The sequence below is a fragment of the Anabas testudineus genome, chromosome 8 (assembly GCF_900324465.2).
Source record: "Anabas testudineus chromosome 8, fAnaTes1.2, whole genome shotgun sequence".
Lineage (NCBI taxonomy): Eukaryota > Metazoa > Chordata > Actinopteri > Anabantiformes > Anabantidae > Anabas > Anabas testudineus.
The window spans coordinates 19,166,676-19,193,503 of NC_046617.1; the positions used below are offsets into that span (position 1 = coordinate 19,166,676).

A 26,828-nucleotide genomic window follows, 5' to 3' on the forward strand; every position below is an offset into this window, starting at 1 on the left:
ACACAGAAGCAAAATGGCCGATAGTAAACTAACCGATCATACAGCGTCTGACAGTCATCGAGGGGTTATGCATGTTTTGTTTACAGCCTGAGAACTACAGTCGCGCAAAAAAGGATACTTGCCTTTCTTCATTTTTTTTCTACGATTAACATTTCGCCTTTCGGTGATGTCATTTCTTATTCAATTTAGCCTTGAAAGCCTCGAAGAACTAGCTCGCTAGGCTAGCTACCCGCTAGCCTGCTAGCGGTAGGTCTGCAAGAATTTTTGCACAGAAGCACTTTATGTCCTATGTGATTCCCGAGGTGAGTATTAGACATGGACTTTATGCGTTTTCGGTAGCTTTTATAATGTGTGCTAATTAATAACGTTAATAATTCATGGGTAACGACGTTTGGGTTTCGCAGTTTTAGCTAGCTTCGCTTGCTACGCGTTGCATTTCTGAAGAAACGCCACTGAAGTTCGTCGTTAATTTGGCCCTGTCGACCTTTAGTACTTGCTAATCTGTCTACTCACCGTCACAACGCAACAACGTTTTTTGATCCCACTGCAAAGTTACGAATAATACCAGTAAAATTAGTGCCTTGTTTAAAACGAAGGGCATGTGTTTAGCTAAATAATGTGCCTGTGGTTTTCAGTCAACTGTTAATTTACAGGTTAGATTAGTCGCACCTTGCTTCGGGTCAGCCTACCGTCGCCAGCCCCCGTCTCTTCAGGTCACGGCACAGTGATCATCGTGTTTAAAGTGGACTAGCATGAGCTGGTTGCTCACTAGAAAGAAGCTGCTCCGTTTATCGCTGCACAGCCATTCCTCGCTTTATAAGAAATGTGATGCTACTTTATTTACTCAGAGCGATTCTTATACATTAGAGTTACACAAACGGACTGTCAGAGGGAAATGATAGCTGGTGTGTTTCTGTAGTCATGTGTTGTAATGTGTTGAAGTTGAAGCCGTAGGTTGTCCAGTTGACGTTAGCTTACATGAGCTCTGTGTGACACGGTGCTAATTATGTGCAGCTCAGCTAACAGAAACACTGGGCCCGACCGTATTTACAGCTCTCTGGTATCTGACAGCCCTTTAGTTTCCCACATATATCCTAGTTTTCCAAGTACCCTGCAGTATGGTTTGCTTTCCGTTGGTTCACGTGGCTTGGTTGTGTATTTGCATATTGCATATGTTTACTTTTGACAGGTGTGAGGTCGGCAGAGCTTGTCCTTCGTAACTCTCCACTGATCTCATCATCTGAATTAGAGCTCGATCACACTGTCATTGTAGTGTCTGCTGTTGTTAGAATAACTTAATAACTTTTCTAGAAATGTAGAGTTGGAAGTTTGTTTATTTGCCTGCTGCCTGTGTTGTCTCTTGGTTGGAATTGCAATCATTTGCTGGTTGATGAATAATGCAGTGAGAAGCTAGGCTACCAAGCTGTCTGCCCCTGGTTAACATTACAATCCTTACAACATTGACTGTGTAGGTGTATACTTGGCAGTGATGTGATTAAATACATATTATTCATTTTGAGTCTGTCTGCTGTATATGTTTGTGGGAATGGCATGCTTTTGGATAGCATAAACTTGCTTACAGTGTGGTTTGATATACTTAAAGTGTATATTTCTTTTCACAGACTGGAGAATCAGGAAAGGGAATAGTAGTTCATGGAAGACAAGAAAAAGAAGAAAGACGACAAAAAGAAAAGGGAAGCCTCTCAGAGGGTAAACAGCGTCACCAAAAGCTACTGACTTTGTATTGAATTTAAAGAGATTCTGCGAGATATTCCTTTATCCATATAATTTACGTGGTTGGCTGGGCATTATTTTTGTCTAATTAGAAAAGATATATCTTAAAATTCATATGCAGTTTTTACAATTACCTTTATTAAGGCAGATATGAGAGTTTTGGAAATGACTTTATGATATTAGGAAATTGTAAAACAAATATGCAATACCTTATTTTTCATAGTGTATTTCTAGCATATTTCTCATTTGTGAGACTAAAGGATTATATCTCATTCTATTCTCTCTATTTTAGGTGCCAGAACCGAAAATCAAAGGTACGTTTTGTTTTTTGTTTTGGTCATCATCACACACATATTACATATAGTAATATATCTTGTTATTAAATTTGCTGTAATCAGCATTACCCAGTTTTTGTTAAAGAAATTACTGTGAAGGACTGGGGAATTATACTGAAGATATTTAAGTTTTAGGTTAAAATATATGTGGCACAAATTCAGCTTTTAATTTTAGAAAATTTACATCTAGCTATACTAAACAACAGTAGCTCTTAAACAAATACTTCTAAATGACTCCTCTTGGGCCCTCTTTTTCATTTGTGCATTAAGCACGTATGAAAGGAGCAGGTTTATTCTCAGGTTTAGTCAGCGTAAACAAGTTGGATTTAAAAAAGTCCCTAACATATAAATATGTTAGGACTGTTAAGACCCTAGTAAAACGTAAATATTAATAGACATTAGCACATACAAATATATTAAATGTATTTATTTGAAATTACATTTATTTAACATAAGATCCCATTTCTAATATAAAGTAAAGTTAATAGGACTAGATAATTATGGAATTGTTAACAGAAATTCAGATTTCATTGTCATTCAAATTAAACTTAGATGGTCTGAAAGTGACATAGGGTTGGTGTTCCCACTTACTACAATCTGCTTTGATTTGCTCCTCCCGTTCTCATAACATGTCCCATAAAGAGTTTTCAGGTGATTTAGTATTCAAAGCCACAAATATTATGTGAAATTCTTTCCCTATAACTACCCCACAAATATAATTTTGATTTCTGATATTATGAGCAAACAGTTCAGCTCACATAGCAAAAATAAGAGGCACATTAAGTGCCATTTACCCCCAGAAAACTGGTAACTGAAGTGTATGTAAACACTGTCACTGTCTATCTTTTTTTTATCTTACTGAATCTGTCAGTTATTGTTTTTATTTGTGTATCTCAGTGCCAGAATCAGCCAAGCCCTCCTCTTCCCAGCCACTAGCCACCCCAGGCTCCGTGTCTCCCAGTCCTGGCCCTGTTGCCCCCTCTTCCCCCAGTCCTGGTGCAGGCGGCGTTTCTGCGCAAGTTCCTTCTGGTGGTGGGAACAATGCAAAGCAGAGGACTGCTGTGGCCAACGGACAGCCCGCCTCCTCCTCCTCTGGAAACCAGACCTCCCAGCAACAGCGATACATGTCCAGAGAGGTTCCACCAAGATTTCGCTGCCAGCAGGACCATAAAGTGCTACTGAAGAGGGGCCAGCCGCCGCTGTCCTCTATGCTGCTGGGGGGAGGAGGGGAAGGTGGTGGAGGAGGAAGCAGTGGCTGGGTAGCTTCCCCACCTCTTTCCTCACAGGGAGCTGATAGCCCCAATGCAAACACAGCTGGAGGAACAGGTGAGTTAATGTCTAAGAGCAAATAAGATGATTACATTTAATATGTAGGCCACAGAGTATTGCTTTCCATCAGTGATGATGATCTTGTGTGCAAGTGTCCAGGAACTTGATTTTTTTAAATGCCCTAGTGAATTTTACTGTTAATCTACTATTTTACCCCACTATACAATTAGTCAGTTAACATAGTGTAAAAGTAAAATTGTTGTTGTGAAGTTGTACCTGATGATAATGATTTATATTCACTGTCAAATGTTTCAGTAAGTAGCTATGAATATTAATAATCTATAGTAATGACACTGCCATTTACTACATCTGAGAGTGATTAGTTAGTATTGTGAGAGAGTAAATTCTCAACTAAATGAACTTAATTTCATCTATATAGATTCCAACCTGGGTTCATCCTCCCCTTCACCTCCTAACTCCTCCTCATCCTCATTGTGTGTCGCTGCTGTGTCTTCTTCTTCTACTACTACTTCAACTTATGCAAATTCCACATGGGGGGCAGGCTCTGGCAGCCAGTCCTCTTCTCAGGGCTGCGGGAAGGTGATTGTAGATGGGACTGACCTGGAGGATTGGCCAAGCATCATAAGTGTGGCCAAAATTGGTTCTGAAGGGGCTGGAGGAGGAGTGCAGGAGCAGGACTGCCCTGTTAACAACAACAACAACAGTAGTGCCTCATGGAGTGAGACAAACACCCAGCAGAAGGGAGGAGCAGCAGTAGGAGGAAGAGGGAACACGGACAATCCTTCCCCACCTCATTCTTCTCCTCTTCCCTCCTCTTCCTCGCTTAATGAATGTGTCCAGTCAAGTGGTAGTGTGTGGGGCTCTTCAACCTCCTCTCAGGGGGATGTAGGGCCAGGATCAGCAGCATTTTACAATTCCAAAGTTTCCCATCATCTTCCTGGGCCACAGGAGAACCCTGTGGGTGGCAGCAGCAGTGTCCCTGGTGCCAATTTCAACCCCAATGTGAACCCCTCTGCCTGGCCTGCCCTGGGGCAGGGTGGCACATCGACTTCAGCTAACGATGGCCTTTCACTGCACTCATCCATTACTTCAGCTTCCTCGTTCTCTGCCAGCACCACCCTTGTTGCCACTCACTCTCTTTCATCTGTGAATCAAACTGGTCTTCAGCAGCAGCACAGTGAGACACCTGTGGGAGCCAGGAGCGGAGAACAGCAGCAGCACTTAGGGAACCCAGGGCCAGAGCTGGGTTTGGGCGGGGGAGCAAGAGGAGCAGGACCAAATCAAGAAGGTGGTGATGAGAGGGAGGTTGTTGGTGCCGAAGAAGAAGATGAAAGTTGTAATCTTTCTGGCTCTTCGTCTTCCTCCTTAGCCGCCACTCCTTCGTGGAAATCCAATCCTCCAGTGCCCTCTGACCTTAGTGTGGGTGCACAACAGGCAGATGGATGGGGTGGAAGAGGGACTGGAGCTCAGGGGCAGGAAGGGAATGTGTGGGGCTTTGAAAGTCAAGGTGACAAGGGAGAATGGAGCAGGGATAATGATGGTGGCTCAAATACCCCAGTGGTATCTCAGGGAGTTTGGGATGGTGGCACAGCAGAAGGTATAAGTTCAAGTAACTTAGCAATAGGAAGTGGAAGAGGAGGAGGTGGGAGCAGCAGCAACAGCAGCAGTAGTGGAGGCAGTGTTGGTATTGGTGGCAGTGTTTTGCAGGACTCTGCCTCGCCAAAGTTTGCAACTATGACAAAAGCTTGGGACAATCAGAAAGGGATGGAAAGTGGAGATGGACTTGTTGGGGATTGGGGTGGAGGAGGAGAAGGGCAGGATGGAAGCACTGGAGGTGGAGGACCTACATCCTCTAGTGGAGGAGGTTCCATAGCTGGAAGTGGTGGGGGAGAAAGTGGTAATGGACATACACAGGACCAAGCCTCATCTGTGCACCATCGCTCCCATCAGTCCATGAACGCTGAAGTGGCCTTACAAAGTATGCTTAATCGATCTGACCTTGATCCGAGGGTTCTGTCTAACACGGGCTGGGGCCAGACCCAGATTCGACAGAATGTGGCCTGGGACCTGAACACCACAAAAGGGGGAGGAAACAAAAATGAAAGAAGCACTTCATCTTCCTCTGTATTTTCATCAGCAAACATGAACACTACCACTAGTCGCAATTCTGGATATCCATCTAACACCAGTTCAATAGTTAATGATCCATCTGCTGGCAATCACACAACCAGTCTGAACTCTGGCCCTACTGCAGTGAGGGATGGCTGGGATGGTGGTGCTACACAGTCTACCTGTGGTCCTCACATTCCTGGTAGCAGTGTAAGGAAACCAGGAACGTCAGAAGAAGATATGGAGAGCAACTCTCGTAAGCCAGGTGGAGGCTGGGGAAATCTCCCTTCTGAAAACCAGGGCAAAGGATGGGGGACTGAAGAACAACAATGGGGGGATCGTAGAGGAGGGAACTGGAGAGACATTGGAGAACAGGGTAGTGGTTGGGCAGATGGTCCAGAGGATAAAGGGACAGGGGGATGGAAGGGGACTGAAAGAGGGGATGGAAGTAGTTGGGGAGGAAACTGGGGACAGAGAGAGTCTGGACCTGGAGCAGGGTGGGGAGATGGGCGAAGCAGAGGTGGAAGCAACTCTGATGAGGGATCTTCCTGGGGTAATTTGGATGAGGGGGGATCTCAGCGAGGAGGATGGGGAGGAGGAGATGTGGGTGGAGGCCAGTCCCACAAAGACTGGAGGAGTGCCAAGCCCCACGCAGCAGCAGCAGCAGCACAGATACCAAACAGCCAAGTGGCACCAATGAAAGCCCCAAATCAACAGCAGCACCAATCACAGGGCCAGCTGCCCCCAGGAGGTCCCATACAAGGAGGGTGGAACAGCCGGTCCAATGTTGGAGGTGGAGGCCCCCCATCCAAGAACCAGAACCAAAGTTCGGGCTGGACCGGCCCAATCCCTCAAATCTCTGGGGGTGGAGGAGACTCCCTGGAACCCAGTGGCTGGGAAGAACCATCCCCTCAGTCCATTAGTCGTAAAATGGAAATAGACGATGGCACTTCAGCCTGGGGAGACCCAACCCGCTATAACAGCAAGAACGTCAACTTGTGGGACAAGAACAGTGCTGCACCCAGCCAAATCCCCAGTCAACAGGCCCCACCACCATCCATGCAGCAACAGCCACCTAGAAGGCAGCAGGGGATGCAGCAGAGCAGGGACACAAATCTTGGCAATTCTGCAGTGGGTAAGCGGAAATGGCATTATTACAAATAAACGTACATTTATAACAACCAAAGCAGATTTGGCAACAACATTTGAAATGCTGGCAGTACTCTACTAAGATTTGTAATTCTCCAATCAGTCTGATTTGTAGCAATGTTGCATTCAAAATGTTCATTTTTTATTCTATATATTAGGAAATATTTGCTGAAAATGTTATTATACAATATATAATATCCACAGGTGCAGGTATGTGGGGAGGAGGTGCACAATCTGTAGATAATGGTACAGCTGCTTGGAGCCAGGCATCAGATGCAGCAACTGGTTGGGGTGATCCAGAAGAACCCAGCAAAGCATCTAGTTGGGGGAACCCTTCACCCAAGCCTGGAAAACCTGGTAAGGCTAAAATGAACATATTTCAAAAGATTACATTATGTGAGTTGTTGAGAAAACTGTAATTTTGACACAACATTGAGAGTTTTAAATCCAGCAACATTACAACGTTACATGTCTCTCAGTTTGAATATTACTTTGTTTCTGCTACAGGCAACAAGTCGATGGATAGCTGGGGTGGGAAGGGGGAGAGCTCTGTTGCAGCTTCCCGTCACCCCAGTTGGGATGAAGAAGATGATGGTGGTGGAGACATCTGGAACAGCACTGGTTCCCAGGGAAGCGGCTCGTCCTTCAATTCTGGAGGCTGGGGTCAGAGCCATGGAGGAAAAAGAGGCAACATCAAAGTAGGGAAAAGTCCACATGGTCTCTTGATATTTTATCTGACTAACATTTGAAATTTTGTCACTTTTCTTTTTGTCTGAGAATAATTTCTAATAATTTTTGGTCTAAAGGGTGGAGGAGGGGACAGCTGGATGAACCCAGTGTCACGCCAGTTTTCAAACATGGGTCTTCTGGTAAGATATTGTTCATTGAAAGAAAGACTCTTATTATCTTAACTTTCATATTGCTCTTTTATGATTCATCATGCTTCCTCAAGTTTTTAATCAAAATCAACTCTAATTAGAAATTAGAAATTATGAAAACAGGTGACAAAATTAGTTTTCTGTTGTTTAGGGTGATGACCCAAGTGTTGACAAAAAGATGGAAGGAGACAAAAGAGGAATGACTGACTATAATGGAGACCTGCGAAGAGGAGGAAGAGGTGGAGGAGGTTACCGTATGGCTAGTTCCAAAGACATGGGTCCTGTTGACATGGGACCCTATGGTGACAAGGTATGGGTCAATTTATTGTTTTAATTAGTAATAATCATTTTCCATTCCTACATTTGTGTCAATGTGCACTACAAAATTAAACTGAGTTAAGTTTGAATGGTGCTGAAATGAGGACATTAGTGAGATGGGCCAAATAACAATGAGATGAAAAATATTCACCACGAACGCGGTGCTATTATTATTTGGTTTCCATTGTACTCCAGGTGGGTGGCCATGGAGTGTTTGTTGGTAGTGGTGGGGGGATGCCACAGCCCCGAGGGATGCATCAACCTGGCGTACATCCAATGAACACTTCCCAGGGGTTACGTGCTCAAGTGCCTCATCAGTTCCTGTCTGCGCAGGTCTGTTGTTCTCTTTCTCTAATATCATTATTTATGTGGGATGTTGCATTTAAGGATGGAGGATCTCCTGAGTCTGCTGATGTTGAATTCACTGCCATTTTCAGTACTAACTGAATATAGCCCATAATAATGCAGATGCTGCACATAGTTAATTACTGGGGGAAATTTGATATGACATGTAGTAAACCTATAATGACATCACATTCTGGTTAGTAGACTCAAGCTAATTGTTTGTTGGGCTTGCTAGCTGTTGAGCGGAATTATGTATCTGATCACCTCATGGCCAGCAACACTTTCCAGTGTGCATACAAAATGGTTCAATAGGCTCCTCAGTTATAGGTCTTAAAATTGTAATCATACATGGTAAGTTCATGGTAAGTGTCATTATAGAAATATATTCATATCAGTATAGGGCCATCTAGGAACATGGGATAAGATTTGTTTTACATTCCAGTTACAAATGCCACAATGTAGCAGTAAAAAAGTAATTGTAAACAAAGAAATAGAAATAGATAAGATATTACAAGAACATATGCATTGAAATGTATATTTCAACAAGAGTAATATATCTTACAAATACCAGGCAATACCAAGCAATTTTATGTACCTTTATCTCCAATAAGACTGAACAGTGTGCAGGATTCTTTAATCTTAGACAGTCAAAATCAGTTAAAATAATAAAAATGATTTGGTTGGATGGAGCTCGTTGAATGGTGTGTCCCTATGATGTGCAGGTGCCGGGTCCTATGCTGAAGCAGATGCCGTCTCCTGGTGGCGGTGTGGGTGGAGTGGTCGGAGGAGTAGGAGGTGTCGGTGGTGTTGGAAGTGTCGGAGGGGTTGGTGGTGTTGGTGGAGGAGTGTTTCCTCCTCACATTTCCCCACAGCAGCTAGCAATGCTCAGCAACATTTACCCCCACGTGCAGCAGTTCCACCTGGTATGTTCCTTAATGTTAGATTGTTGTTAGAGTGATTATCACTTCAAAATAAATATTTCATTGCGTCCGCATTTGTGTATTTCTGCATTGGAATATTTGAAAATACCTGGTGAATTATAACAATCCTACCCGTAATATATGCTTGGTTCACCTTCATCTCTGCCCTTTCCTGCCCATCACCTCGCAGGCTTGTCAGCTCCTGCTACAACAACAACAGCAACAACAACAACAACAACAGCAGCAGCTTCTGCAGAATCAGAGGAAGTTCCCTCAGCCTCAGCCTCTCAGGCAGCAGCAAGACCATCAGCAGGTGTGCATGGTCATATTCTGTACTTTATACTTATGGAGCAGCTGTGGGTCAATTGGTAGAGCAGTCGTTCATGAATGACAATCTTGTGTTTATCAGCTGACAAGGATTATGGCGATTCTGCAGCAGCAAAGACAGCATCAGCAGGGTGGACATGGAGGAGCAGCGACAGGAGGGGGGGGCTCCAAACTGTCCCCCTCTCACTTGGGAGGAGGCTTGTCCAAACAGCCCATGGTAGACCCCCTTTCACATCCTGGAATGGGGGGCCCTTTATCAGAACTTCATGCCAAAACACAAGGCATGTACTCGGGTGAGTCTGGTTGTGCTGTCAAAATAGTATTGTAAAATCCTGTGTTAGGGAACAGAAAGTAAACAAACCAACAGAGACAGATGCTGAAGACCAAGTTGTACCCTATGTTAACAACATCTATCTAACATCACAGCTATGCCCACCTGCAATACTAGATTATCAATGTCCCGTCCCCTGGTCTATGTGTTTGTCTAAGTTAGACAGTAAGAACCATTCACTTTTATCTGTCTTATTTGAGTAAACACAGGAATGTTACCTTTGCAACCTGCATTTTACAGCCCCTAACCTTCAGAACTTTGTGCTGTTTCTTTTTCCAGGGCTTGCCTCAGGTAGTAATCTGTCAGGACTGGAGCTTGGTCCAATGATGGGAGGGATGAAAGACACAGGTGGACAGCAGTCCCGCTTCAAATGGATGATGGAGGGACACTCCCCAGCCCCCTCTCCTCCGGACACAACCCTTCACAAGAATGGTAGATTCACTGATAGTTCATAACATTATTTTTTGGAAAAGCAAAATTTGAAATGTATGCATATAGGTTTGTTTGACCATATTTTTGTCTTGTGTGCCATTTCTAAGGCCCTTTATCGGGTGGTATAAAGGTGAGAGGAGGGTCCCCTTACTCCCAGTATGAAATGCTGGGTGGTGATGGTTTAGGAATTCCCCCTCAAGGCCCTGCAGACAGCTGGCACCGAACACCTGGTAGTAAAATGGGCAACAAACCTGCCACATCCAGCTGGCCTCCAGGTATGTTTGTCTTTCTCTGCTTGGTATTTAACCAAGCAGTTAGTATCAGTTGGTATCAGAGAGGGAACAGACAATATAAAATGTCATTTAAATTCAGGATCAAATTTACAACAATTAGGATTATTAGACAGGAGTTTCAATTAAGAAAAAAAATTTATTTATGAGATTTATGACATTTATTTTTCCTTTTATGGCCAGAATGCAGGTTAAAACAAGGGGAAACAAAGTCAGTCAGATTTACCCCAATTAAACAAAACCACAACAAAGTAGACACAGCTATAAGATTTGATTTGATTTGAAAACAACACTAAGGATGATGATATGTCATTTCAGTGAGTAAAGAAACTCTTTTTGTCCAATGACAGAGTTCCAGCCTGGTGTTCCCTGGAAGGGAATCCAGAGTAGTGGGGACCCAGAGTCTGACCCATACATGACCCCTGGAAGTGTTCTTGGTTCCCCAGGACCCCCAAGTCTCAACGACTCTGACCACCAGTTGCTGCGAGACAACATAGGTATATGAAAAAGTATTTTTTGTTCCAGTGCTATTTTTTTGCCAATACGTCTTAGGTCAAAGGTTTGTCAGTGTTCCTCCATGTGCACTCCAGTTGTACTGTAGTTACACTATCACATTTATTGGAACATGTGTTACTTTAAGATAACCTTGTAATGCTTTGTAGGGCCAAACCCATCCCACAACACCTCGCTGCCTTCACCTGGTGCCTGGCCCTACAGTGCCTCAGACAGCTCCCTCAGCAATGCACACAGTACAGGTATGTTTTGATTGTTCCATATTTGAGCTTAAATTGAATAATAATCTTTCTTTTTTGTTGTTGTTTTAGACTTTTGAATGTTTCACCTTATTAGCTCAGCTTTCTGTTACCATAATTGTGTTTGCACTGTATTTTCCTGGTTTGCTGAACTGTGCTCTCTCTGCTCCCATTTTGTGGCGTGTTTGTCATAACTCGTTTTCCCCCCTCTTTCTACCACTTCCCCATTTCCTCCTCAGGAAAGTACTCTGAGTACAAGCCCAGCTGGCCTCCAGAGCCCATCGGACAAAACAAGTTGTGGAAGACCAATCGCAACAGCTCACAGCTGCCACGCCCCCCTCCTGGTTTAACAAATCAGAAACAGGCCTCGCCCTCCCCTTGGGGTAGCGGACCACGGTTGGCTCGAAACTGGGGTGGGGGTGGGGTAAATCAAGAGTCAAGATTTGGGCCAGGTACTGTTACGGGAAAAATATTTTATTATTTCATAACCGTTTGTCAGCTCATGACTTAACTCTTTACAGTATAGTGGATAATCTTCCTGACGGTGGTATGATGACTCATGACTACAGTTGTAGTCTTTGTTTTTGTCAGTAACTATAACGTCCCTCTATCCTTGTTTTCTTTCCTTTTATCTTTGTAGGCTCAGCTTGGAGCGATGGTGTTTCCTCCAGAGGCAGCTGCTGGTTGCTGCTTAGCAACCTGACCCCTCAGGTAACTACTGAGAAAAAGAGGCAGATTGCAAGAGATTGAAACTGAGAGGACACTAAATGGAGAGTTTCGGGGATTTGTAATAAATAGAGGTATTTTGTAATAATAGTAGAGCTGTATGGGAGTATACTGTACAAGCAGTGTGGAATAAAATAAATGTACATTTTTCATTACAGCAGAATTCATCATAGCTATATAGTGTAACAGTTTCCCAGACACACTGGTCAGTCTGCTCACTGTGCACATTCATCTGTATTCCCCTTTAGCCTGTCTTATGTAAATTAGATGGAATGATGTGTGACCCTGCTATAATTGGATTGTGAAGTTGCATGAGTCATTTAATCAGTTAGCGTTTGTAGAAATGATGCTCACATGACATTGCTCTGATAGAAGCATATAAATGAAAATGTCTAATGTTAAGTCTTGTTAAAATTTGTTTACCCTAATTCTTTTTTACCCGCCACCAAAGATGACCTAGCTGTGACAGCATTACATACTGAAAAAGCCACAGTGTAGTCTCACTACCTTATTTATTAATGCAAGGTTCTTTATTAACAAAACCATTTTTGTATAATCTCTTAGATTTTCATGATAAGATTCAGATTATAATTTCCAAGATTTTACACACACTTCACACTTAACCTTTATTCTTCTTCCCTGTAGATCGATGGCTGTACACTTAGGACTATCTGCATGCAGCATGGGCCCCTGCTGACTTTTCACCTCAGCCTGAACCAGGGCAGTGCTGTGATTCGCTACAGCAGCCGGCAGGAAGCTGCCAAGGCCCAGGGTGCTCTGCACATGTGGGTGAACCTATAATCTTACACGAATCTTATATTGAATGTTGTATAATAACATGCTGAATCATGTTGATCTGAATATGCTTGTCTTATAACTACCTCTTAGGTGTGTTCTGGGCAACACCACAATTTTGGCAGAGTTTGTGAGTGAGGAAGAAGTTGCTCGCTATTTTGCACATTGCCAGGCTGGAGGGGCAGAGGGGGCCAGCTCAGGAGGAGCCACAACCAGTGGGACGCAGGGTTCATCTGGAACAGGCACAGCTGTGGCCAATACCGGGGGAAACTCCCCACGGAGTGAGCGTGCAGCAGCGGGCACAACTTCAGGTGGAGGAGGAAATGGTGGTGGAGCAGGGGAAAGTGGAGCAGCAGTTCTAGGCAGTGTGAGGTCCTCCAGCTCTGGCTGGCAGAGCCTTGATGGTACAGGCAGTTCTTCAGAGACCTCTTCAGCTCAAGGAGCCGGGCTGGGGATATTTTCCCAGTGGAGCACCAATGGGTCAGGGGAAGTAGGAGGTGTCGGGGGAGTAGAGTCTGGGAGGTCTGGGCTCTGGGGTGGTATGACCGCTGGATACCCCAGCAGCAGCCCGTGGGGGGCACCACAAATGGAGGAAAGGCACCAAATGGACAGTCCTGCCGCATTGTTGCCTGGCGACCTGCTGGGAGGAGGAGCTGATTCCATCTGATGAACGTCCTCCATTTGTACGTGTAGGTTTGGACACACTGATACAACATACACTGGGATACATTTGTACTTACTATAGCACACACAAACACATTTACATGGTATGCATATAAATGTACTACACATTTACACACATGTGCATACATATAGATGGTATGCATAATAATGTGCACACATAAAGCAGAAATGTGAGACATGCTTACACACATTCTTGTGGCCAGACTTAAGCTATTATATAAACAAATGCAGGGACTGTTAGATGTGTACAGCCTTTTTTTCCACAGATGAAGATTTCAACTGCTTAGACTTGAAACCTGAAAAAGAATGAAAGTCAGTTGGTCTGAGAGACTTGACTGGATCGAAATTTGCTTAGTAAAGAGGGGACTTTTCAACAGATTTACATACACGTGCACACACCAAATACAGACAAGCCTTCAGACAGATGGGCACTGTAAACAGCATTATTTTCATCTTACCTTCATAAGAGAACTTAAAACTACTACATGATGTGAGGTTTAAGTGCAGTTTGTATTCACGTCGCGTTAAAGACGGAATTCAAATACATGCAAACAGCTCTGATCGACAACAGAACTGTAACTTACTGTGTATGTTAAGTTTATTTTTTCTGTTTGTTTGTATGTATGATTTTAATTTTTGAACAGTGAAAATATTGAAATATGTCATTGTTCTGTTTTCAAAATGCTGACCTCCTACTGTTGTATCTCACGCACTCTTTTCTCTGTTATTCTCTCTTGAACATGTTTGTTACTGTTGCAGTGATAAATGTTAAATTGCTGGCAGTTTGAGGCTACATTGCATTTCTTCATGTGTCGATACTGTGTGCGGTATCATACACACTATACGGACGTGAGTATGAGTGAGACTGAGACCAAGTAAGTGGATTTAAACCACCACAGTTGTCGTGTGTGTGAGTGTGAGATTGTAAGGATAATGTGTGTGTGCATGTTAACTGCCTGTCATAATGTGGGCAAGGCTGCTTACTATACAGAAGGTCTATACAAAATGTTTGAGTGCATTCAATGTACTGCTGACTGTGTGTTAAAAATATTGGCACTAATGCTTTTTCTCTCTCATTTGAAGTTTTTTTTTTAAGCAGACTTGTCTTTTTTATTGTATGACCTGCAATAATAAAAAAAGAACATTTTAATGGCACAAAGAGCTGAAGGCATATGCGTTGAGAAAATGGACATGCCAAATCTTATCAAACTGTGTGGAGTGGGGGGAGGGGGGGCAGGTTGTTTACAGATGCAGAGTAAGAGTTACAGTACGTTTTTAAATGTTCTGTTGTTGTGTATTCGTTTTAAATTAAGACAGGCTTTAACACTCCTGTTCAGTGTTTTCGTTTTGAGATTTTACAAAGGAAAAATTTATTTAAACAAATGAGAACAAGATTAATAAAGATGAAAGTATTGGCTTCTACATGTGTGCTTGTGGTCCTTTGTGTTTTGTTTTGTTTGTTTGTTTGTGTGTGTACATGTGTCAATTCAGGATACTGGACTAAAAGACCAAACAGCTGTGTTTTCAAACTTCCCTTTTTCTGTTCCTCTGTTGAGCTCTCTGGTTATTTCACACAGCGTGTCCATGCTATAGTGGTGAATATGACAAATAAACAACATTAGTGGAAGGTTTAAGGACTCTTCATAGACAGAGAAATAAGCCTGCTGCCCATCTGTCACCCTCTCATTACCTTCCACAAACCAATCCTATTCAACGCCCACGTCACCGAGCAGTAAGCCACTGCTTACTGTATGAAATCACTAACAGGAACTTCTCTGATGCAGCTGTGTTGTCATTATGTTAAGTGGCCACTGCCCATAGGAACATTATCATTATACTCCACTAGTTATGTCCAGGAGAGGAGACCCTCAATTTAAAGGATTTCCTAACATATTGTGACTAATTAGTGTTAATCCCAGATGTCTGAAGTTTATTGTACTCCACTACATTTTAGAGGGGAATGTTTTTACCTTTTATTACCTCTCGTTTGCCTGTTGAGTTGCAAGTCAAAGGGATTTTTGGCTTAAAATGAGAGCAGCATCCATTTAACGTGAATAATTTGGAAGGTTGGGACCTGCATTGTCTTCAGACTAGCTTTTTATGGACTTTGTCCCCTTTCACTTAAATAATATAGAACTGAATAATACATAACAGAGGTGACACATACAGCAAACAAATTTGTTCTATTAGGGACATGCAGAGAGTTTCTCTGGGGCAGGGCCTCATCTATTAGTATGAAGCTACATAAGTGTAATTTTAACTATTAATATTTGCATGATTTTGGAGACAGTGATCAAATAATTTACTCATTTATTTGTGTAGCATTTGTTCTAAAAAGAAATACAGCAGACAGCTGACTAACACAAACACAAACACTAACTCAGGGAGCTACAGATGTGACAATGTTCAACATTTACCGAGACACATTTTTATTGTATTATTGACTGTTTAAAGACAGAATAGAACCTTTGCTTTGTCGTTTCTGTTTTACTTCATTTTTATTATTTCAATGGTGTCTATTTATTTTCCTTCCAGCTTCACAGTGCGCCTGTAACATGCGGATTTCTCTTTTTAATTAATGAATGGTTAAATCACAGAGGAAGGAGGGCTTAGGTGTGACGTTCTTCTTTAATGACATCCCGGGGATGACATCATTGACGTTGTGAACGGGCGCGTTGTTAAGTAACGAGAGGGGGAGACAGAGCGGAGAACGGCCGCTGCTGCTGGAGCTTCTCAGGGACTATCAACAGGGAGCGCAGCCGACGACAGGACTGAGAGCTGGGGGTATGAGAGCCGCCAGAATCCGCTCCCATCCTCCTCTGCCCAGCCACTTGTCCGACTGACAACCATCGGATCAGAACCTCCACCGAAGCAGCTCTCGGACGAACCCAATATCGGGTGAGTGGTGGGTCCGGGAACCGGGGAAACCATGGGGGAAAAGGGGCCTGATTCGGCCGAATCAGAGACTCGTATTCACGGCTTACAGGAGAGGGGGAGGGGGTAAGTAGTAGATGACTGTCTACACGGGCTGTTCCAGCACATACATGGGTGCGGTTGTAAGTATGACACAAAAAGAGCCAAGTGTGATATAACGACATGTTTTAATCATTGTTTAATTTGGAAAATGTCCGTGGTGCAGTAGGTTGTGACGGTTCGGGAGCGGATCTCTACTAGCTTAACGTCAGTATTAGCTGCTAACACTTAATTCCTGCACTTTGTGTTTGACTAACGTCACTTTACCGTCTGTAGTTTGATGGAAATGTGTGTTTTAATCGTTTTAAAGTCCCGTCAGCTGTTTCCGTGAATTCGAACCGTAGCAAATAACGTTGTTCGTGTGTCGTTAATCAAAAGCTTCTCTTCAAATCAAACCATCAAACACGTCTGTGAACTAAAATCTGTCGTTACTCGTTATAAAATGTGTGATTTTCTACCGTGTGCAGGCTGTGGTGGGTCGGTGCACGTATTTAGTGTCTGTACACACGAGTTGCCTGTGGAGTGACAGCTGCCTGAGTGTGAGAGGCGTCGCTGTGTTTTTCATCTGATTGGGAAATCTCCTGACTCTGGATCTCACACTTGTTTTTCTGCCTTTTTCTGGAGGACTTATTTTATCTTTTCCATCTAGGGTATTTTCTAAACAAGTGTCTGATTGATTACCTGTCAACACTATATATAGATGTGCAGTATATAGATAGTTTAACAACAGTACACCACCTCCTTGGGACATTCTGTCTCCACCATCACCACTAAAACTCCCCCCTAACCAGCAGTCATTCTCTGTAGCATCTTAACCAGCCGACTGTCCTGTACCAGCCAACTATTACTACCATGATAGCAAATGGGCTAATTCCACTTGCTCCACATCACAGGCCCATCTTTGAAACATCACCTAATGCATTTTTCACATTGCAGCAAAGGTTTCCCTATTCATGTCTCTGCAATGATTCCCCCTTGCTGAACCTTTTAAGGATGAGGAGAAGGAGGATATGCAAATGAAAACCATATGGGCGTAATCTTAAACATACATTGAAACATTGTGCGTCATTGTGGTTTTAGCAAGTAATAAATCAATGGTATTTACTGTACAAGTTGTTCCTAAACAGGTCCCTGGTTGCAGCACATGAGATGTCCCCTTGGTGTAATGAACTTTATTAACCTAAATCCATCTGCCGCCATCACATCTACTGCGACAGGCTTACATCTTACAGTTTGTTGGATCGGTTCATGTTTTTTCTCAAAATGAGAACAGAGCATTTCAAGCTCTTTAAGTTTGAATCCTTTAATAAGGCAAAGATGATAGTTTGTCAGATATCATAGCTGTTTACGTAGTTTTAGAATAGCAGGTGTCTGCAGGTCTGTTTTATTCCTAGTGCTTACAATCAAGCAAAGTAACAAAGATAATTTATATTGTGATAAAGGAAGTAGACTGAACACGCAGAAGCACTTCTGCAAAACCGGTGACTGTTCTGCTTGCTTGAGCTTGTCTGAGAATGCTTTGCTTTGACATGTGACTACTTAATGTTTTCTTCAGGGGGTGTGAGTTGAGGTCACTCTTCAATCAGCTAAGATCATATAGCCTATTTGATATAGAGTATTTTCCTGCTGAATCGAGACATGAACTTATTTTATAACTCTGTCTGACTGGAAGTGTTGTTTGAAGATAAAACAACAGTGTCACAGTTGGAGTAAGGGTCTACTGTTGCTCTAAAGGGCACAGTGTGTTTACAAAATGTTGCCAAATTGATGGTGAGGAAACAAATCTATTTGATAAATGATGCTCTGCACTGATGCGTCCTCTGCAACACTTTGCTTTCTGAAGTTCATTGCACAGAATTGTCGAAGGGCTTTGACACAGATAAAACCAGCCAGCGCTCCGCGGCTGCTCATGCCTTCCCTCCATTGGTGGTGCTAGTGAAGAACAGTGGGGAGCTTAGTCCCGCTTCTTGCACTGGCTGCACAATGTGGCATGGTGGAGGGAGTACTAAATAAATTATGATCCTGCTCCAGCTCCATATTCACTTCATTTCCAAGTCCTAATGCTGATGGAACATTTGATTTTGGTCCACTCCTCTTCAAAGTGCCAACTGGCATTTCTGTTTACCCTTCCCTGTTTTTGCTGATCTCAGTACAACCACCTCCCCCTTTAAGCTACTCTACAAATCTAATCTTGTTTCTGGAAGCCAGACAGCTGTTTGCTGATCATCTAGCCTCTGCTTAGGTCACATTCTCACACAAGCATGTGGTCAGTTCAGTATGTCTGCCATTGATGATCGTCATGTGAGCAGCTGACTGGTTCTCATTCTACCACTCAGGAATGTCAAAGAAATATTCCTCTGTTATGTTCAGTTGCGTTATAAAGTATCTTATCCTTCAGTGTTTCAGAGATAGTGGTGAGATAATTGAAGCACAGCACAGACAAGCTGGTGTCATATGTCCTTCTTCTTCTAACCATATCTGTGTTGTCTGTTTGCAACAGTGACAACCTGCAATCATGGAGCTGAGAGTGGGAAACAAGTACCGGCTCGGGCGAAAGATAGGGAGTGGTTCTTTTGGAGACATTTATCTCGGTAAGTGTAAATGAACCCTTTTTGATTCTAGATGCCATACCCAATTTTCCATTAAGAAAGGTTATTTCAACATTATAGTATGTTTTCATACTTCACTATTATTTGTCTTTATCTGGACGCCGGCAGTGATTTTTCCCTTTATAGTCCACCATTATTGGCCTGGTACTAGTGCAGTTGCCACAGCTCTTACAGATGTGTTTGTGATTTTGCGTGTGTCTCTTCAGGTGCCAACATTGCAACTGGTGAGGAGGTAGCCATCAAACTCGAATGTGTGAAGACCAAACACCCACAGCTGCACATTGAAAGCAAGTTTTACAAGATGATGCAAGGAGGAGGTAAGCAGTGAAGGCAGCTTTGACATGGTTGGCAAGATTTTTCAGCACATTCCTTCTCAAATTTTGTGTCCCTGGATTAGAGATGTTAATTCCATACTTAAGCCTGCAGGAAATATGAACAGTCAATTCAGCAAACAATAAACATGTCTGAAAGATGAAAGACAGTCAGCTTTTAGCGACTTACTGTGAATTCATGTTTAGTCAGTCTATATATGAATAAACATGTTTCTGTGGAATTATAATATCGGGTAAAATCCACTAGTTTAAAAGGTGACTGTAAATCATTCTAAATTTCCTATGTGTCCAATATTAATTATAGGTATGCCTCCATTGACTATTGGAATAAATTATATGGTGTGTGTGTTCCAGTGGGAATTCCATCAATAAAGTGGTGTGGTGCAGAGGGAGACTACAACGTGATGGTGATGGAACTGCTGGGTCCCAGTCTTGAGGACCTATTCAACTTCTGCTCCCGGAAGTTCAGCCTAAAGACTGTCCTGCTTTTGGCCGACCAGATGGTACGACACACATCCTCACGTAAAGTCAGAGTCATTAGATTTAGGGCAGTTGCACAGTTCCCTCAGTTAAGATCCCACCATGTGGAACTGTTGTATTCATGAGCAGAATACAGAGACATCATATTTATGATCCTGCTAGGTCATGCATAACCTGACTCCCCTGAGGCTTCTTTAAAGATTAGAGGTTTCTGCTACTCTTGTGCATACTTTATAATTCTGGCATCTACCTCAACTGTGCTGGCCTAGATATGTATTTTCATGGATTGCTCGCTCATGCACAACTCATCTCACCTTTTGTTCTTATAAGTTCAGGCCGTTACCTTCCTGTGTCCTGTATTTATTTCTGCTTTGTCCTCTCTTGCCCTGTATGACTCAAAGTATTGGTGTAATGAGTTCAACTGCAACCTAGTAGTAAGCAAAGTGCTGACCTGCATGTTAAATGTGATGATGTGACCGTAAACCTATGCATTTATTTCACCATTACACTCTCTGGTGTTACCTGTGTAAATGGCGTTGTATATTTTTATTTTTATATACATATTTTAATGGGATGTTCTCACTGCCAACAACAAATCACTGGCACAGCAACAGGAGCCAGTCATTGTCAATAGAAACCCAGTGTTTGTGTGTCAGGCGGTGTCGGAAACAATCATCCAGTCATAGCATAGCATGCAAATAAACATTCTCGCACAACACGGACCCAAAACTACAGCTTAGCCAGAGCCTAGCGATTTGCCCTTGGTAGCATTAAAGCCCAGTTATGCTGTGAAACTTGACAGTTTTGCCCCATTTTGTCTCAACTGTTCTTTTCAGATTAGTCGTATTGAGTACATCCACTCCAAGAATTTCATCCATCGGGATGTGAAGCCTGACAACTTCCTAATGGGGCTTGGCAAGAAGGGTAACCTGGTTTACATCATAGACTTTGGCCTGGCTAAAAAGTACCGTGATGCCCGCACACACCAGCACATCCCTTACAGGGAGAACAAGAACCTGACTGGCACAGCACGCTACGCCTCCATCAACACGCATCTGGGAATTGGTAAGTACACATGGAGCATACAGTCAAACTTTATATAAGGCGTAGTGTGTTGTATCACAAACTGATTCTAGATTAGGTATTTGTTTTTCAGAACATTGGATTAGAGCCTCATTGAGTACATAAAGTACTTTAGTACTTGACTTCTTGTCCTCACAGGCAGTTTTGTGTATGATGAAGTTTTCTAGAACGTCCTAGAGTTGTTGTGATTCATGTTTGTGTACATTTTGTGTATTACTGCTTGGTGGAGAGGTTTGGTGTCTGAAAGTGTGAGTCTAGTCTTTTTTGTCTCTTTCCCAACATAACAGTGCATTAAAGTGGAAAGATAAAATGACATATGTTGGTGACAAGTAACAATTAGTAGAACAAGCAGTAAGCTGCTTCACTCTATGGTATTGGCCATGTTTGTTTGTATAGATAAGAGCATTCATAATAGTGTGGCTGGGGTGATAGGCAGTCCTAGTCAGCTCCTTTATGGTCCCACCCTTACTCCACTTTGACTGCTGCCTCTAAACACTTCTTAAATGTGATACAGATAGCCTTGGAAGTGTAATACTCTGAACTATCTACCAGCTTTTCCCACCATGTCTGTGTTAGAACATAGTGATGGTCTTTTTTTCCCCTTTTTTAAACTTGTATTATTTACTAGGGCTTAACCGTTTTTCAGCAAGAAAGACACCAGTTGTAGCTCTCTAGTTCATAAACTGCTTTTTATTGACTACCGGTCCCCTCTCCACCATCCACTGTTTGATTTTGGATGTGCTGCCTCTCTGTAGCAGTGTTTTTGTTTATACACGCACTATCAGATTGAACAGAGGATGTGCAGGAAGAAAACGTAAGGGGGTGGGGGGTAAAAAGTACAGTCTGAAATGGAAAACGGATATTGCAGTGTATTCATATGCCTGTCCATTGAAGCACACTCATTGCAGTGTACTGTGAAGAGTCGGAGCCTCGACATATTATTTTTGATTTTGAGTTTATAATACTGACCTTTGGGGAGTAATAACTTAGGCACAAACAGGAGTGAAGGATGGTGTGCAGACAAGTTTGGGGCATTTACTCAAACTGTGATACAACATACAGACCTCTGCTGTAGTATTTATTCTTACTTTACATTTAAAATAAGTAAGATAATAAGTAGTAGATAATGTAGTTTCATGTTTTCAGGATTGCTAAGACTCTTAACCAACCAGTGTTACTGGGTAGTAAGTGTTGTGATATCTGCACCATTATTACATTTTAAACAACTTATGCAAACAGTTTTTAGGAAGTGGCTTTGTTTGCTCTTAGTAAACTGCACTTTCAAGTGTTGTTTGATTAACAGGCTTCACAGGTTTCATAACTCCATGTTTAGTGACGTTATCAGGATACTGAAATCAGCCTCTAATTTTTTTTTATTTATTTTTTTAACAAGATCACTACAATCCAATTAAGAATTCAGTAATTGCTATTTAATAGACCTATTGCAATCATTTGTATTGATACAGGCCACTCTTATGTGACTATGATTTATTATAGTTCCTTAAAGACGCATGTTGAAGAACTGTAAATGGGGAAGTGGTCTTTAACCCTACCACTAAGCAGACATCACTCAGGTTTTTCTTTCTCTTGTACACACTCTCATGCATCTGTCCACAGAGCAGTCCAGACGTGATGACCTGGAGTCTCTGGGCTATGTCCTCATGTACTTCAACCTGGGATCCCTCCCCTGGCAGGGTCTCAAGGCTGCAACCAAGAGACAGAAGTATGAGCGAATCAGTGAGAAGAAAATGTCTACACCTATTGAAGTCCTTTGCAAAGGATATCCATGTAAGTGGGACTCAGAATTTCTCAACAGCTGCAATATTGTCTGTTCATGATTTGGATTTGATACCAACTCACAAACTCAGTGATTTTGTGCCTAGGATTTTTAGTATTTTGTGTACATATTGATGTCCTTTTTTTTTTATTGTTTCTCTTATTTATTCTCCTACAGCTGAGTTCTCCACATACCTGAATTTTTGCCGCTCACTACGTTTTGATGACAAGCCAGACTACTCCTACCTACGACAGCTCTTCAGAAATCTTTTTCACCGACAGGGCTTCTCCTATGATTATGTTTTCGACTGGAACATGCTTAAATTTGTAAGTATACATTAGCTCTTTGTAACAGTCGATCTGGCAGTGAATCTACAATATCAAAGAACTCAAGAAACTCACTTTAAAACCACTTTAAATATTGTACAGATAAGTGAAAGCTTTTTATTTTGATGGAACAACTTTAATGTGGTTTATCTCGCCTGTCAGGGTGCCAGTCGGACAGCTGAGGATGGGGATCGGGAGAGGAGAACAGGAGATGAGAGGGATGAGCGGCTTGGAGTTGCCCCCAGGGGATCTGCATCACGAGGCCTCCCTCCAGGTCCCAATCCTGGAGCTCCTAACAGAGTCAGGAATGGGCCAGAGCAGGCCATCTCTAACCCAGCCTCAAGGGTCCAGCAGTCTGGTGAGTTTTGTGCTAAATTCTAAAGTCCAAAACCCCAGCACTCTAAGACTCATTCTGTGTTCCTTAAACATCGGCATCAAAGTAGTCACTGATAAATGTTATGCATAATTTCAGGGAACACGTCGCCACGTGCAATTTCCCGTGCAGAGAGGGAAAGGAAGGTGAGCATGCGGCTCCATCGTGGTGCCCCTGCCAACGTATCATCCTCTGACCTCACAGCCCGTCACGACCAATCCAGAATTTCCACATCACAGGTGATTATTCACAGCTCCTTTTGGTCAGCCAGGTGACACATGCTATAAATGCTGGAAAAAATAGTACTGTGTGTGTTTTTAGTTAAAGAAAACACAGGTTCGACAAAGACTAACTTGTGACTGGATGTAACAGTCATTACAGCAAAAACTGCATCAGGGTGAGTGCAGTATTCAGTTGCAGCTAGACCTAATGTGGTGTTCATGTAAAATATCTATTGTGATTCACATTATTTTGTAGTAGTGAACTATTACCCAGCCCTTCTTCCACCCACTTGCTTAGTGTAAACACTTGGTGGTTAAATAACAGGAATTCTTCCACAATAAAAGACAAACAAATACAAATGACACAAGGTAACTTCAAAAATAACCACGGAATTAACTCAGCTTTTCTGAGGAAAGAGTACAACAGCTGTTTGCTTTAAACACTTAAACTGCAGATTTAGAACTGAAAGTTGGACTTAATAATTGACAATGAACATTTGAAGTGGGAGATTCTGGAAATAATCATCACAAACATCGGCTAACGATAAATAGACATCTCACTCTGTTTTCATATTTTTTGGAACTAGGACATGAAGTCCTCTCTGATTTTTTTCATAGGTGTTATAGAGTTATATCTCCTCAAATAGACTAGAATCTTTGGCTACATACAGCACTGTGATGTTGAAGTCAGTTTCCCAGAAACTGGTTCTCTCTGTATATTGATTTTTGTGATGTTACCTCTAAAGCATGCTGTAATAATTCTCTATGGAACATGTATGAGACTAATTCTTTGTCTTAAGTCTTAACTCTGTTTCTTTTGCAGGTCAGCGTGCCATTTGAGCACATGGGGAAGTAGAATTATTTGGCTCTGCATGCACATGAAACTGACAGGTTAGTTCCCGATGCACTTATTTATTCAGATGCTCATCAGTTCATTGCTTTCTCTAGTGACTAAGGTTTGTCTTGTCTTTGCAGGGCTGCAAGATAAATTCATTGTTCCAATTTATTTTCCTTTATTTTTACCTTGTCTTATGAAAAGATGTTTGCCAATGGACAAAAACTCTGGAACAAGACTGTAAATCTTTAAAGGAACCAGGAAATACGTGACACTATCCAACATTCAAAAAACACTCTGTTGAATCGTCTGTGCTGAACCCTGGAGCACTACCACCACCACAATACAAAAAGCAAATGAATGACAGTAGTACATCCTTCTTACTTCATGTGCGCTCATATCTGCTCCCCTTCTTTTCAGAACATTCCCCCAATACCTTCTGTTTGACAAATGTGAAGAGCTGTTGGCCTCAAAGAAGCAAAAAACCATCAGGGACATGTTTTGCATGTTTCTTGTCAGATACCAACCTTGTTATTGATGATAGGCTTAGTTAAGATTATCTTTCAGTTTTAATGCAGCAAAAACAAGTTTTCAGTGAATGTCATCTCTTATCTTTTTTGAGGACATGTTAAATTAGAGTTTGTTCCGACTTATTTTTAAGAGACCTAACGGCTAAAAGATGAATAATGGGAGAGAGGTAGGTGAGGAGGTAGAGGACAAAAAGAAAGGTGACTTTGAAAAGCATCAGTATGTGACATTTTAGCTGTTGTAGAGTAATGTTTCTGGTGAAGTAGCATTTGGTGCTCGCTTGGCCCTTCGTCCAAGTTGTGAGGATTTTTCAGTCCCTGAAAATTCATCCACCGCTCCTTATTTTGCCTGTTTTGACTTGCGTGTTTTCTCTGATTTTTAATGTAAGTGGGTAAGGTGAAGAATAAACATAGATATTGCAAAGACACACTCCAGGTCTTGAGGGAAGCTCCTCAGGAAATTCTCAGTGTATTTGACCATAGACCATAGCTGCCCGTTTTGGCAAACAGTGGCTGCAATTTTTATGATAGTTCTTAATGTTACCTTTTTTATTCCTTTTGTTAATGGAAGTCATACGGGAGTGGGCAGGCTCTGATAGGGTAATGGGGCATCAATTATTATTTTTTAAATGTTTACTCCACTGTAAATATATTTTTTATTTTAATGTAAAGCCAAAATGTGGTGGTTTTAAGGTGTAAAGTTGAAAAATGCATACTAATGATAAAATTAGGGGCTGCATTCATAATTTAAAGTACTAAATAAAGGGATGAGCTACTGTTGCTCTGCCAGCTGGGTCATCCAACATTTTGTGTGTGTGTGAGTGTGTGAGTGGTACAGTGAATCCCTGCTAAGAACACAAAACTAATTTTGTCATCATTAGCATACAGATTATCTTTATTCTCTCTTGTGTGTCAAACTACTTTTAAGAAACAACTTTCCCTTGTTCTTATTTTTGTTCACTATCATCTTCCTTAACTTATTAGAAAAACCTTGTTCTTTGATGTTTTGTCACGTGTCCCTTTGTTTTTCTGTTATTCTATAAAGCTCTGTCTGGCTCATAACACACAGGGCTTTCAATAATCCTGCTGCAAAAATTATATGCTAACAGTTTTATGTCACCTTAAGATTTGAACCTCCAGCAACCTTGATGTCATTCATAAGAAAACATAACTGATGCAATCGCAGGGGTGTGTAAATAGTGTGTACTGTGTGTAATACGTTTGTACAGACCACCATGGCCCAGTGGCATTGTAACAGTTGGGTTAGGGATGGTAAAGAGACTGAAGCAATGGGGATTTCACTTTATGTATTGTGTACTGATATCTTGTACAGTTCTTTAACACACTTTATTTACAACAGTATTTGTGTATATTTTATGAAGTAATAAAAATGAATACAGTTGCTCACAGCTTTCTGTGCATTTTCTCTTACAGGCAGCATACAGTATAGCAGTAAATACATGTACTCATGTTTTTAGGTACAGGTTTGAGGTAGTTTTGTACTTAGTTTTACATTTAAACATTACCGTTTGGAAGTGGTTCTTGCTGTGATTCTGAATTAAACTTAATAGCTGAACATTTTAAACACCTGCAGAAACCTTACCTATGAGGCTTATGTGGAACAAATCTGGACTACACAACATTTACGTCATCAACAGCATCAAGTTCAGTAGTTTTTAAAATACTTTTCTTATCGAGAATCTGAGAAATTATTTGTGCGTGTATTTTGTATCCTACAGGAGTAAATCATTTGAAGCACTTGTCCTTGGAGTGCAGTGCTTCTGCCACCTCTGCAGCTTCTACAAAGTTACATCATGATCAGTGGAAAGACCACAGACAGGAGAAACGCGACTGCGCATGCGCCAGGAGGAGTTTTG

General features: G+C 42.0%; 2 protein-coding genes across 3 annotated transcripts; both read left to right on the forward strand.

Moving 5' to 3' along the window:
* The first annotated feature begins 7 nt into the window (after nucleotides 1-7).
* On the forward strand, nucleotides 8-14,839 carry LOC113152362 (trinucleotide repeat-containing gene 6B protein-like). Of its 2 annotated transcripts, XM_026345573.2 has the most exons (21): nucleotides 8-302; nucleotides 1,623-1,710; nucleotides 2,027-2,048; nucleotides 2,967-3,395; nucleotides 3,778-6,603; nucleotides 6,822-6,974; nucleotides 7,125-7,315; nucleotides 7,424-7,486; nucleotides 7,647-7,805; nucleotides 8,009-8,146; nucleotides 8,881-9,081; nucleotides 9,269-9,391; nucleotides 9,488-9,698; nucleotides 10,016-10,168; nucleotides 10,276-10,443; nucleotides 10,809-10,955; nucleotides 11,121-11,213; nucleotides 11,450-11,662; nucleotides 11,851-11,921; nucleotides 12,582-12,721; nucleotides 12,825-14,839. In XM_026345573.2, the coding sequence occupies exons 2-21, from the start codon at nucleotides 1,654-1,656 to the stop codon at nucleotides 13,396-13,398; spliced, it is 6,132 nt and encodes a 2,043-aa protein (XP_026201358.1). In that variant the 5' UTR covers nucleotides 8-302; nucleotides 1,623-1,653; the 3' UTR covers nucleotides 13,399-14,839. The 2 variants fall into 2 exon arrangements, with proteins under 2 accessions (XP_026201358.1, XP_026201367.1); XM_026345582.2 differs by lacking the exon at nucleotides 8,881-9,081.
* Nucleotides 14,840-16,097: 1,258 nt separating this feature from the next.
* Nucleotides 16,098-25,728, forward strand: LOC113152628 (casein kinase I). Its single transcript, XM_026345991.1, has 11 exons — nucleotides 16,098-16,313; nucleotides 18,889-18,979; nucleotides 19,204-19,314; nucleotides 19,684-19,832; nucleotides 20,646-20,874; nucleotides 22,510-22,680; nucleotides 22,847-22,995; nucleotides 23,158-23,353; nucleotides 23,468-23,607; nucleotides 24,413-24,480; nucleotides 24,565-25,728. Exons 2-10 carry the CDS (start codon nucleotides 18,904-18,906, stop codon nucleotides 24,443-24,445), a joined length of 1,254 nt encoding a protein of 417 aa, XP_026201776.1. The 5' UTR covers nucleotides 16,098-16,313; nucleotides 18,889-18,903; the 3' UTR covers nucleotides 24,446-24,480; nucleotides 24,565-25,728.
* The last annotated feature ends 1,100 nt before the right edge of the window (nucleotides 25,729-26,828 follow it).

Bases quoted from the DNA above. Each gene is read 5' to 3' on its own strand.
- LOC113152362 (XM_026345573.2), top strand. From the start codon at position 1,654: ATGGAAGACAAGAAAAAGAAGAAAGACGACAAAAAGAAAAGGGAAGCC. The intron at 9,082-9,268 runs GTATGTTCCTTA...ATCACCTCGCAG, and splicing joins ACGTGCAGCAGTTCCACCTG to GCTTGTCAGCTCCTGCTACA. The intron at 10,956-11,120 runs GTATATGAAAAA...AATGCTTTGTAG, and splicing joins GTTGCTGCGAGACAACATAG to GGCCAAACCCATCCCACAAC.
- LOC113152628 (XM_026345991.1), top strand. From the start codon at position 18,904: ATGGAGCTGAGAGTGGGAAACAAGTACCGGCTCGGGCGAAAGATAGGG. The intron at 22,681-22,846 runs GTAAGTGGGACT...ATTCTCCTACAG, and splicing joins CCTTTGCAAAGGATATCCAT to CTGAGTTCTCCACATACCTG. The intron at 23,608-24,412 runs GTGATTATTCAC...TTTCTTTTGCAG, and splicing joins CCAGAATTTCCACATCACAG to GTCAGCGTGCCATTTGAGCA.